The sequence below is a fragment of the Bison bison genome, unplaced genomic scaffold (assembly GCF_000754665.1).
Source record: "Bison bison bison isolate TAMUID 2011002044 unplaced genomic scaffold, Bison_UMD1.0 scf7180017864461, whole genome shotgun sequence".
Classification (NCBI taxonomy): Eukaryota; Metazoa; Chordata; class Mammalia; order Artiodactyla; family Bovidae; genus Bison; species Bison bison.
The window spans coordinates 13,717,257-13,729,367 of NW_011495023.1; the positions used below are offsets into that span (position 1 = coordinate 13,717,257).

The 12,111-nt window shown below is 40.3% G+C and overlaps 1 protein-coding gene across 1 annotated transcript in view; it reads right to left on the minus strand.

Annotated features, from left to right (window-relative positions):
• Positions 1 to 4,800: 4,800 nt before the first annotated feature.
• The window catches only part of CUBN (cubilin (intrinsic factor-cobalamin receptor)), a 260,495-nt gene continuing 253,184 nt past the window's right edge, over positions 4,801 to 12,111 (minus strand). Inside the window, exons 65-67 of the mRNA XM_010859974.1 lie at positions 10,985 to 11,150; positions 8,580 to 8,815; positions 4,801 to 5,255 (exon numbers count right to left, since the gene is read on the minus strand). Coding sequence (XP_010858276.1) covers positions 5,148 to 5,255; positions 8,580 to 8,815; positions 10,985 to 11,150 — 510 coding nt within the window. The 3' untranslated portion in view covers positions 4,801 to 5,147. The remainder of the gene's footprint in view (positions 5,256 to 8,579; positions 8,816 to 10,984; positions 11,151 to 12,111) is intronic.

The window sequence follows — 12,111 nt, forward strand, 5'->3', positions numbered from 1 at the left end:
GACAGGGAATAGACATATGATAAATACGTGACCCCTGTGTTCTTATGCTATGTCATAGCTTAGTTTGCTTTCTTTTGAATGATGATTTCCTCGAACAATTTTGTGTTGTTTTTTTCTTTTAACTAGAATTTGTTTTTCTTCTTATAACCTTAAGCTTTTCTTTACACTGTTTGAAATCCAATGGATTCTTCCTGAAGACTTTAGGAACCTACTAATATACTGCTGTAACTTGAACTGATTCTTTGTCCTTCCAGCTGAGAGATTGTAACTTTTTAAAACTTGGTTCCTGGGTTTAAACAGACATTTCTGGTAGTCACCTTGCTGAGTAACTACTCTCAAGTAACCTTCTCTAAAAGGATGTATAAGAGGCACAGAGTCGCGTGTTTTTAAATGTCCTTTTTCTCCCATGCCCCACATGGAATTCTAGGTTCAAAATCAGTTTCTCTTAAATCTCAATGGCATAGTTCCAGTGACTTCTGCTTGCAATGTTGATGCCCAGAAACGTCTCCTTAAATCTTTGCGGGAAACTATTTTTTTCCCTTGAGAAGCATTTGTGGTCTTTTTATTATTCATCACCATAATCTCTCTGATGGAAGCTCTTTTTTTGTTTAATCTGTTCAGTGCTCATTGGGTCGTTTTCAGAGGATGGTTCATTTCTCTCTTCCTCTCCAGAAATTGTTTTCAGTTAATTCTTTTGAAATTTCCTACCATTTTCTATGATTTATCACTCTTGGAAATCTTTTCATATGGCAGCTTCCTGGGCCAGTTTTCAGTAGCTAGGTTTTTTTTCCCCTCATATATTTAACACCCCCGCACCCCCCACAACACACACACTTTTTAACGTTCTGGAAGATTTTCTCTGTTTTATCTTGCAAAGATGTTAATTTTTTTTAAGCTATTAAAATTTTTAAAGTTGTTTTGACTATTAATGAAATATGCTTCTTAAGCCCTCCTTGTTTAATAGTGCCCTGCTTTTGTTTCATGAATGCACACTCTTCTCAAATATCTCTGAGGATAGCAATTTTTAAACCTTTCTTCCGTTTACTAAATTGTTTCCTCATGTCCCATTTTTTGTTAGTTTATCTAGTTCGTTCCCATTATGGCTGCTGTAACTTTTCCTCTGTCTGCTGACTCCTGGTTTTCCTTTTGTACTGAAGCATGAAACCTGAGCTGATTTTCCTAGCTAGCTGGTGTGCTCTACTTCCTCCTCTATTGTTGATGTGTATTTGTTTCCCTCTTAAGTCATCATTAATTTTCCTAGGCTATTTGTTAAATTTCTTCATAGGTTAGAAGATGGTCCTCACAAGGGTGCTTCCCCATGTTTGCATTCACTTCCAATTTTCCAGAAATTCGTTTTCACTCCTTTATAACCTTCTTCCATTCTTTTCACTTTTCACCAGTACAATTCTTAATGAAATGTGTCATTCATTTCATTAAGTTCCTAAGTTCCAGATTTTTATAACATGGAAACAGGACTGGCTTCCTGGATATGCAAACTGTACACAGTGTCAGAAAACTCCGGGCTTAAATAGGCCCCACAGTTAGTTTCTTGTTCTGATGTCACCAGCTTGAGATGTTTAACACTTTGAACCAGGGGCCCTGCATATTAGGTAGCTATTCCTGCAAGGAAAAGTATTTATCTGAGCTGAAATCGCCCTTGCAGTGTCACTGCCAAGAACTTACACAAAGTCTGTGCTTCATTCTCCTTTGGAGGGAATGTTCTACCCCTGCCTGTGAGCCCCCAGAGTGGGCCAGTCAAGGACAATCAAGGGGGATGCCTGGTTCCCCGAGGTACTGAAGCTGAATCTGGCCTCTGTACACCAACACCAAGTTAATTCTTAAAGACAGAGTTTTGGGTGAAATAGAAAAGCTTTACTGGTTTGCCAGGCAGAAGGGAGAACAGCAGACTAATGCCCTCAAAACTGTGTCCCACATGTGCTCCATGGCTGATTCATGTCAATGTATGGCAAAAACCACCACAATATTGTAAAGTAATTATCCTCCAATTCAAATAAATTAAGTGATTTAAAAAAAATCAACTGTCCCAACCTAGAGGGTGTAGTGAGAAATAGGAATGGTTCAAAGAGTGTGATCTGCTCCTGGACATTCTCCTAATTGGCTGGTGGTGAGGTGGAGGGGAGTCAGCCTCATCAACCTTCCAGTTCCAAGCAGTCTGGAGTTCACGTGCTTGTGGGCAGCTTACCGCTAATTTCTCCCACCTGGTGGACCAGGGCTACACTATTGTTTCTTGACAGTTCCTTGACTGTCTCTTGACAGAGAGACAGTCTCCACAACCCTCTCTTCCCTAATTAGCAACTATTTGAACCTGCTCCTTGGAGCACAGGGAAGGTCATGGAGGCTGATTAAAGCCTATTTTTGTAATCAAGAAACGCCCGACACACAGAAAGGCCCAGAAGCCCCACAGGTTCCTGCTCAGTATCAGCACCCCAGACTACAAAACAATGGTTGAAATTCAAGTAAATTATTATATAAATCGTTCATTTTGAAAATGTCTTTTGTAGGGACTTCCTTGGTGGCTCAGTGGTAAAGAATCTGCCTGCCAATGAAGGAGTTCACAGGTTCAATCCCTGGTCTGGGAAGATTATACATGCCTCAGAGCAAGCAAGGCCACATGCCACAGCTATTGAGCCTGTGCTGTAACAGAGCCTGCACTCCGCAACAAGAGAAGCCCACAATGAGAAGCCCGCACGGTGCAACTAAAGAGTAGCCCCCGCCCACCTCAATTAGAGAAAAGTCCACACAGCAATGAAGACCCAGAACAGCCAAAAATAAATAAAATTATTTTTTAAATGCCTTTTGTAGTCTCTAAACTGTGCTTATAATAAACAACTTACAAAGAAACATATGAAGGTATGAAATTAAAATTTGAAAAGCCAATTTCTCATTAATATCCAAAAATTATCATACCATGTTTCTTCCAATAACTTTCCCATTAAATTGTAGCCATGGAGTGATTTGAAGTCTCAATAAGTAAAACATTTTCTTCCTTTAACACTATCTTTGACTCCGTATAATTTCTACATTTTTACTAAAATAACAGCAATTGCATCAGAAAATTTTCAGGCCATATTTTTTAGTAATGTCACTAGATCTATGAAGATAGTCGGGTTTTCATACTTAATACGTTCACACATAATCCTTCTGGCTGGATGGGAGGAACTTTCTTGGGTGATTGCTGAGGTTAAAATCACCATTCCGTCACTGAGATTTTACAAACTTTTTCATACCTCATTTTCCTCAACTGTAAAATGGAGGTGATTGTTCTTAGATTTCCATGAGTGATGAGAGAATGATGCCTGGCATAAAGCAAATGCTACTGATGTGAGTTCTCCTTTTTATTAATAAAATTAATTATGTTACTATTCCCTTGAAAAGCATGTGCTGGATTTTTAACAAATTCCATTGACTAATAAAATAGAGTTGAAATTTAGGAGATGATGACAAGTAGGAGGAGTAACCCAGGCATCACTCAGCCCCAAACTAACATTGGCCCATCCATCCCTGGGGTTTTCTTCACAGGTGCTTGAAGTGCCAGGAGATCCCTGGCCTGTGGTGGCCTCTGGCTGACTTATCCCAGGCAGTTCCCTGAAGGTCAGATGAGGGTGACTGTCCAGTGACGGCTAACTTAACCTTGAAGACCAAAAGGCAGATGCTCAGTTCTTCCCACTAAAGTCCAGCTCTTTGGGGAGACAGACAAGAAGAGGAGAAAAGATCACATGGTGAATGGAAGCCTGGCTCCCCTGACTCCTGAGCTCCGTTTACTTCCAAGTAAGACTCCCCTCATCCACTCTTCAAGCCCATTCATTTTATATTATGTGGTCACTGTTGTTGTTTTTGGATTCCATTTGTGGCCTACAGAATGGGGGAAAATATTCTTATTTCCTGTTATTAGTTTAAAAATTACATACAAAGATTGATTATGCTATCTCTGCTTGATAGATGCACTTTCTGAATATTCTCACATGCCTCCTAGAAATAATAACTCTTTAAAAATGACTTTTGTAGACGTCGTTACTCTAATGATGCAATCACAGATCCGATCATCTCTTACTGTTTGAAAGCTGCATATGCTAATCTTGCTTTCAGATAAAACTACTATTTCATAGGTTATTGTTCAACTTGCTCCATATTCTGTACCTCTGTGATTCATTTTTAGATAAAAAAGCTAAATCTTGTATCTATTCCCATCAAATTTCGTCTCGAGAGTTTCAGTCCATTGTTCCAGCTTTGTCAAGAACTTGGGTTTGATGGTCTCTTCATCATGTTCACCATTCTTTCCAATAGAGTCCTCCACAAAGTTGATGTATCCAACCATGATAGAGCTAAACTGAGACTATCTCATTTAGGTGGCTCTGTAGTCTGTGCAGGTATCATTCCCCTGGCATCTGAGTAGTAGAGGAAGATGAAGTAACACATTTCATAATGTCTTTCATTCATTTGGTCCCATGTCCTTCATAAGACTTAACTTTGTATTTTTAACCTAATGTCTCCGGATTTAAAATAGCAGAATACTTGATGAAAGCATGCTTAACTAGGTATAACTTCACATCTTGTGAAGTTGTGTCCAAATAGACAAGTGGCACATAGGGAAACTGGGCCGGAGAGTGAAGGAAGTGGCTGGAAAGGCTAAAATTCAGACACAGGCAACTGGGCTCTGGAGTTCCTATCCTGAATGAGTCATACACTTTCTCAAAATGGAACTATTCAACTTGAAGTTTTACACAGACCTACAGTGAAAGACAAATTTCAGTGAGTTAAAAAGAACATGCAGCGCTACTGTTGAGATTTCAGTAAGGTTTATCATCCCTAATTTGACATTCACAGAGAAAACCATACTTCTATTTAATCAACTTCTGAAAGTGTACAGCACACAGGCCATAATCATTTCCAACCCTTTAAGGGATTCTAGAAATTTTCAGCTCAAAATACTAGATTAAAGAAGCTATGTTCTACATTCAAAAAATAAGTACAAATGTTGATTCCACGTGTACTTTGATGAAACACATAAAAGTTCAGATTATTCTCAGTGGCACAGGCAGAGGGTCAAGGATCCTGTCCAGCGTGAGGCCGGAGGGTCCAGCCCCTGCGGAATATCCAAGGTGCTGGGCAGACCCGGCCTCACTGGGCTAGCTGGCCCAGGTTAACCGGAGCGCTGATGGTCGGGCTGCATACTCTGCGTGAAATTTTATGAAGACACGATGTGATGAGGCCACAAAGGGAGCTATATCAGTGTCCTAAAATTGAAAAAGAAAAGAAGTAACAAATTATATAAAATTTGAACATTTTCCCAGAAATGTCAGTAGTAGTAAACAAGTACAACATAAAGAAGCCTTCTAGAATTTTCAGTAAACCTTCATATGTGTCTAGAAGTGATCTTGCTAAGTATTAATGTAGAGACTTTACACAAGAATATTGCTGGGGGCGGGGGGGAGCGCGGAAAGTAAGGAGCAATGGGGAGTGATTGCTAATGGATACAGGGTTTCCTTCTGGAGTACAAGAATGTTCTAAAATCAAGCACAGTGACAACAGCTTCCTGGATCCGGGAACTGACTAAAAGTTATTGAATTTTACCCTTTAAGTAGATGATTTCTATGGTATGTGAATTGCATTTCAATAAAACTGTCACTAAACTTTCAATTTCCAATTCAAGTTCTTATTGAAATTTTCATTCTTCTGATGGGAAACACAACTTATGTCCGCAACTAAAATGAACATCTGAATAAAGTATATTACTCCCTTCACCAACACCTGTACTTTCCTTTGGGGGATGATTTTCATATCCTTTGTGGGGAACAGTTGTGTTTGTGTGTATCTGTGTGCGTAGAAAGAGTGGGTAGATGGGTCTCTTTCCTTCTCCAATTATTAGCACTAGGGATATAAAAAATGAACCAAACATGCAAAAATCCCTGCTCTCATGAAGCTGACATCCCAGTGGGAGAGGTGAGGTAGGAAATAAGTCAGTAACAGGCACAGAAGCAAAGCATATCACACAGGGTCAGGGCTGCAGTCTGGGGCCCTGCTCCTCTGGTTCTGCTCAGGTCCCCTGCCTCAGTCCTACCCAGAGTCATCAAAAACAAAAAACAGCCAGACTTATTTCCAAGGCAGGAAATTATTCAGATGAGCACAGCACAGGAATTCTTTTTCCTAAAAAGAGATACCAAGGGATACACAATATGGATCAATTGCTGTGTGCACACACTTTTTCTTTCCATTTCAACCTGCTCCCAAATTTCTACTTGTTATTCTGTGCTGACAAACTAGTATGAGCAGATTACAAAAATTTTAAACTCCTTCTCTTTAAAAAAATGTAAACTCCTCCTTACTTCCCTGTCATTCTTCCATGCTTCTAGATGTTCAGATTCTGTAACTCAGATGCCAGTGAGCAATGACAATTATCATAAAAGAAAACATTTCCCAATGATTTTATGACTAGCTATCCAAGGAGGGACTCCCCCTGTTTTTCTGTAAATACACTGACCCTGCTGGGCTTCACACACTAACTAAATCATAAAACAATTACTCTGGAAACTAGGTCTAAATTTACTAAAGAAAATTTAAAACTGGGAAAATACTACAAACATCAATAGTTAAGAAAAGGAGACATAACTAATTACAGACTTGAATTTAATGTGACATTAGTTTAAATGGCCGTAATCTCTCTCAGTGCCTCAGTTTTCTTTTATCTGCAAAGTCCAGGGATCAAATGGGACTGTATATTTGAAAGTCACTGAAAACCAAAAAAAAAAGTCATACAGACATAAAGTAATTATATTTTGAAAATAATCTCTTTTTGAAATTTTCACAAATTTCTTTATTCTTTCTTTCTTTTTTGGCTGCACAGTGCAGTTTGTGGGATCTTAGTTTCCCAGCAGGGACTGAACCTGGGCCATGGCAGTGAAAGCACCGAGTCCTAACCACTAGACCCCTGGGGAATTCCTACAACTCTCAACTAAATGTCTAAGGCCCAGTTAGCTTCCAAATCTGACTTGTGACTCATTTACTGGGGTCTCTTTTCTGTGGGCCCCTGTGAATAACTGCAAGGCAGTATCCACTAGTCAGGTGACCCAGATTTCTCCCTCAATAATTAGCTCTGTGTAGAGGGACAGAGCTACCAGAGAGTTTATGATGTGTTGTCTGTAAACCAGAGGAGCCTCGTTCCAGAAATTAGGCTGCACCCATGCAAGAGAAAACCACCCAGTGATTAAATATGATAGACCACTTTGCCTAATGATATGGTTAAGATGTTAATGATGTATCAGTCAGTGGAAGAAAAAAACCAAACCACAAAACAGGATAAAATATGTGTGTGTATGGAAATATATTCCTCAAAAGTGTTTAGAAGAATATATGGGAGAATTCTCAGAGTTTTAGAAAAGTGGTTTTTTAAAAAATATTTTTGATAATACTATTAATCAATTTTATAAACTGTAGTTATAGTCTAAAAACTCTAGATTTCCAGCAGAGGCAATTCTCTGTTAGTTTGATCAGAAAGCATAAATGAGCAAAGAGCGAAACAGTAAGAAATAGCTAACTTCTCATCGGTAGTCATGCATCCCTCGCACTGAAGCTCTGGAAACATCCATCCACTTGGACATAAAACAAAAGGCAGCGAGGGGGGATGCAGCAATGTTGAGTCAACATCAGAATCTCCTGGAGGGCTCAGGGGAGATCTGAGATTTACCAAAACAAACTCTCAGTCCCCAGGACAACTGTTAATATCCCTGTGAATCTCTTCAAAGAGTTCCCACAATTTTCAGCAAGCGGTGAATGGAATGGAGCCAGGCATCCAACATTTCTATACAGTCAGCCCTCTGTAAGGACAGAGAACCTGTGGATACAGAATCCGCGATATGGGGGACAGACTGTACTCACTAGGCCAGTTTTTATAAGCGATCTGAGCACCTGAGAATGTGGTATCTGTGGGGGGCCATGGGACCAATCCCCTGCAGGTACAGAGATAAGACTGTAATTCTAGTCACGCAGAAATAACATGGATGGGCAACCCTGGACAGTGCCTTTAAACCACACATGGAACTTCCACAAAGCAGCAGGCCATAAGTGCTCCCCCAGAAACTTTGATTCTATGGGCTGAGTGGGGACTGGAAGTCTGTGATGCTAAATAACTGCATACATAATTTTGATGCACAGTCAAGTTTTGTAACGGTTAATAATACCAGTGGCTGGGTCAGTAAAGAATCTGCCTGTAATGCAGAAGACCTGGCTTTGATCCCTGGGTCGGGAAGATCCCCTAGAGGAGAAAATGGCATCCCATTCCAGTATTCTTGCCTGGCAAATCCCATGGACAGAGGAGCCTGGTGGGCTAAAGTCGAGCATGACATAGAGACTAAACCACCACTACCACCATTATTAATTTAATGAAAAGTCCACTAGGTGGCACTCGTGCTCCCCAAATAAACAGGAAAGTCAGAAAACTGAATTGCATTAATGAAAGTATGTTGTGCTCTGTGATTGCATGTCTGCCTTTAAACATGCCCTTTAAAGCTACTTAAATTATTCTGAAATGATAATTGGATTTTTTAAAAGCTTGTTCTACTCACTGCGCCACAATAGGGCCCGGAGGATGGAGAATTAGCATCGGGTCCATCGTAGAGCAGGAGGTAGTTTTGGACACATTCTCCGGGATCGTCGATGCTGATAAAGTAAAAGCTGACGGTGACCGGTCTTCCAGCTGGAGCAAGGATGGCCCATTCACAGTGAGTATTGTTTGGGTAAGTGCCCGGATAGCCAGGGCTGGTGACCGAGCCACTGTCTCCATAAAGAGTCCCACCACAGCCTGCCAGGAAACAGCAGCATGGAGTTGGGTTCAGTCACGCAGAAACCACCCACTGTGCTGTAGTGCACTTAAGACAATGCAACATTTTCCTAAGGCGCTGAGACTCCTTGCGGGGAAAGTGGAGGCAGAAACCCTTTTTCTGTGCCTTCATGGGCTACATCCTTCTCCTCCATCACCACCTGCCCCCTCCATCCCCACCTCCACCATATATTCCTTTCCCTGCAGCTCACCACTTAGGACCGACTTCCTCCAGGTCTATTTTTTGAAAATAGTGAGTTGAGAACGCAATGGGAAAACCAAGATCTTGATAAAGTAACTGCAGGAGAGAGTGAAGTCAATCTTGGCTACTTTGGTGGTATAGGTACTTGGATTGATCTTGAGTACTTTGACTCAAGGGCAGTGACGTGGTGATGATGTGGGTGAAGTAAAATTAAAAGGGAAATTCTGGGGCAGGATCACAGAAACAGGTGTTTTATTTTAGGTTTTGGCAGTAATTTGTTGTTTTTGTTGTTTGTTCAGTAGCTCAGTCGTGTCTGACTCTCTGTGATCCTAGGGACTGCAACAACCCGGGCTTCCCTGTCCTTCACCATCCCCCAGAGTTTGCTCAAACTCATTTCCATCGAGGCAGTAATTACTTTACTAAAAAAAAGTGACTTTACCAGGCATAGAACTGATAGCTCCAAGACTGATATGCTTAAAAAGTCAAAGTTTATTTTCTTTTTTTTTTGGCCAAGTCGTGTGGCATGTGGGGGTCTTAGTTCCCTGACCCGGGACTGAACCCACACCTCCTGCAGTGGAAGCACAAAGTCTTAACCACTGGACCACCAGGGTAGTTCCCCCTCCCTCCTAAAAAGAAAGCCAAAGCTTTTTAAGTATCGGTGTTAGTTTTTTCGGTTTGTCAGTTTGCACAGGAAATCTATCATGATTTAGACCAGATGGCATGGGCATCCAGATACGCTGTACGCAGGAAGAAACTGTAGAGCATAATTAAAGAGCACAGAGCCGGGTTTCTGACCAGTGGGTGTTTGGGCCTGCCTCTGCCACAGTCTGGCTGTGCGTTTAAGGCAACTCATCAATTGGGTGTTTTATTTCTTTATCTGTAAAATTAGGGCATAGAGATCATCTTTTACTTTTGTGCAGGTACCAAGAAATCATTATCCACAATTGTCTTGATAGAATCTTTTTATAGTCACTCTGGATATTTAAATGAATCGTTTCCACATTCTTATGTTGAAAGCTTTTAGATATTTTCAGGGACATTTCATAAAAGTATTCCTTCTTTCTTGAGTTAAATGTATTGACATGACTTAAATTTCCTTCACTCATCAGTAAACAGCCAACCCAAACTGCAGGAAGGTGCTTACTGCCCTGCAAGAGCCATTAATCTCCAGGACTATTCAGAAATGAGAGGGCCTCCAAGGAACACAGCTGCTTAGATGTACTCAAGTATGTGTTTGTAACTTTTTGGCAAACTTTTATTTAATTTTCAGAGAAGTACACCTTGATGATCAAACCGAAAGTTAAAAATATGACAAAATCGGCTTCCCTGGTGCCTCAGTGGTAAAGAATCTGCCTGCCAGTGTAGGAGACACCGGTTCACTCCCTGGTCTGGGAAATCCCACGTGCCTTGAAGCAACTAAGCCCATGCACCACAATGATTGAACCTGTGCTCTAGAGCCCAGGAGCTTCAGCTACTGAGCCCACCTACCACAACTACTGAAGCCTGCACCCTAGAGCCCACGCTTCACAACAAGAGAAAGCACCCCAACGAGAAGCCCACACACCGCAGCGAAGAGTAGCCTCCGCTCTCTACAACTAGAGAAAAGCCCTCTTAGGAACAAATACCCAGCACAGTCAAAAATAAATGAATAAATACATAAAAATTTTTTAAAATATGACAAAATCAAAATGTATAAACTAATTACAAAATCTTCATACCTTATCTGTGCCTCATATGTAGATATATATTCTTTAGAGAAATAATAAATACAAGTAGAATTTTTAAAATCTATAATTTCATCATTAAAAAAAATCTCTATTTTTTAACAGAAAATGATCAAGTACACAGATTGGGGAGAAAGATGAGGTCCCTTTAACTGTCTTTTCTATGAGACACTGTATGTTTTTCTCGGCTGCATCACTTGCCCTGACAAAGTGCCAGTGTCTTACCGGAGGGTGAAGAGGTCCAGATAATTTCATATCCACGACCAGAAGTTGCACCATCACTCTTAAATCGAAGGTATAGTTCATGACTCTGGGAGAAAATGGGATTTGGCAGCAGAGTCCCACAATATGTGCCCAGTAATGGCGAACTGCTCTCACTTCCGTTTCTGACCTTTAAAAATGCACCATTAATGATGACACTTAGACATATAGTACCTTCTTTTCTGATCTATCATTGCTCTACATTAAGACATGAGACTATTTGAATAACTTTTTTGAGAAAAACTTTGTCTTTTTATATATATTTACACTCAGATGGCACTTTCATTTGCAAAGGAGAGAAACATGAAATTTGTAGATCAAAAACTATTTACACTTGGATTCAGAAATATGTATTCATCTCCAGCAGTTAAAACACGGAGGCATGTTTCTGCTGATAAAGTCAACTAGTTGATTGCTGTATAACAAACTAGTTATATCTTTGTTCTTGGGGAGATGCTTCAAAGAATGTAGTTAAAGTGAACTTTAAAAAGATGCGGGGAGAAAAATATCTGCATCATTTCCAGTTAACTCTATGGTAGTCTATTCATCATACTGCATACTTTTATCTCTCCTTAAAAATGGGTTGACTATAACGGGGCCATGAAAAAACAACATACAAAGTGTGATAAAGTCAAAACAAAATGAATTTCTATATGGGAAAAGGACATAATTAAAACAATCTATAAAATTTCTGACTGTTTAGATATATTTTAAAAAAACACTGTGAAGCTGAATAGATTTCTAAAAGAGAAAATCATTGCATGGTGTAGACACACATGAAAACAGGAAACGAGCTATCCTGTGCCTGTGGTAACCACACGGCGAATTCAATCAAATTCTGCCCTCCAGTCTGGGTCCCGCTACACATTCACAATCAGCCCCAATTGGAGGAGGACTCTTGAGGGCTATGAACACACGTGATTCAGGAGTTTGGGCTGGATCCAGCCCCTCCTGGATGGATGCTGACTTTATTGAGTTGATACCTGTATTTAAAATCCTGAAAGTGCCTCTGTTCCCTTTATATTCCCATAGTTTAACATGTGGTTAATTGTTGGTTGTCTTAAGTCACAGAATGTCTTCAGAGGTGTGGT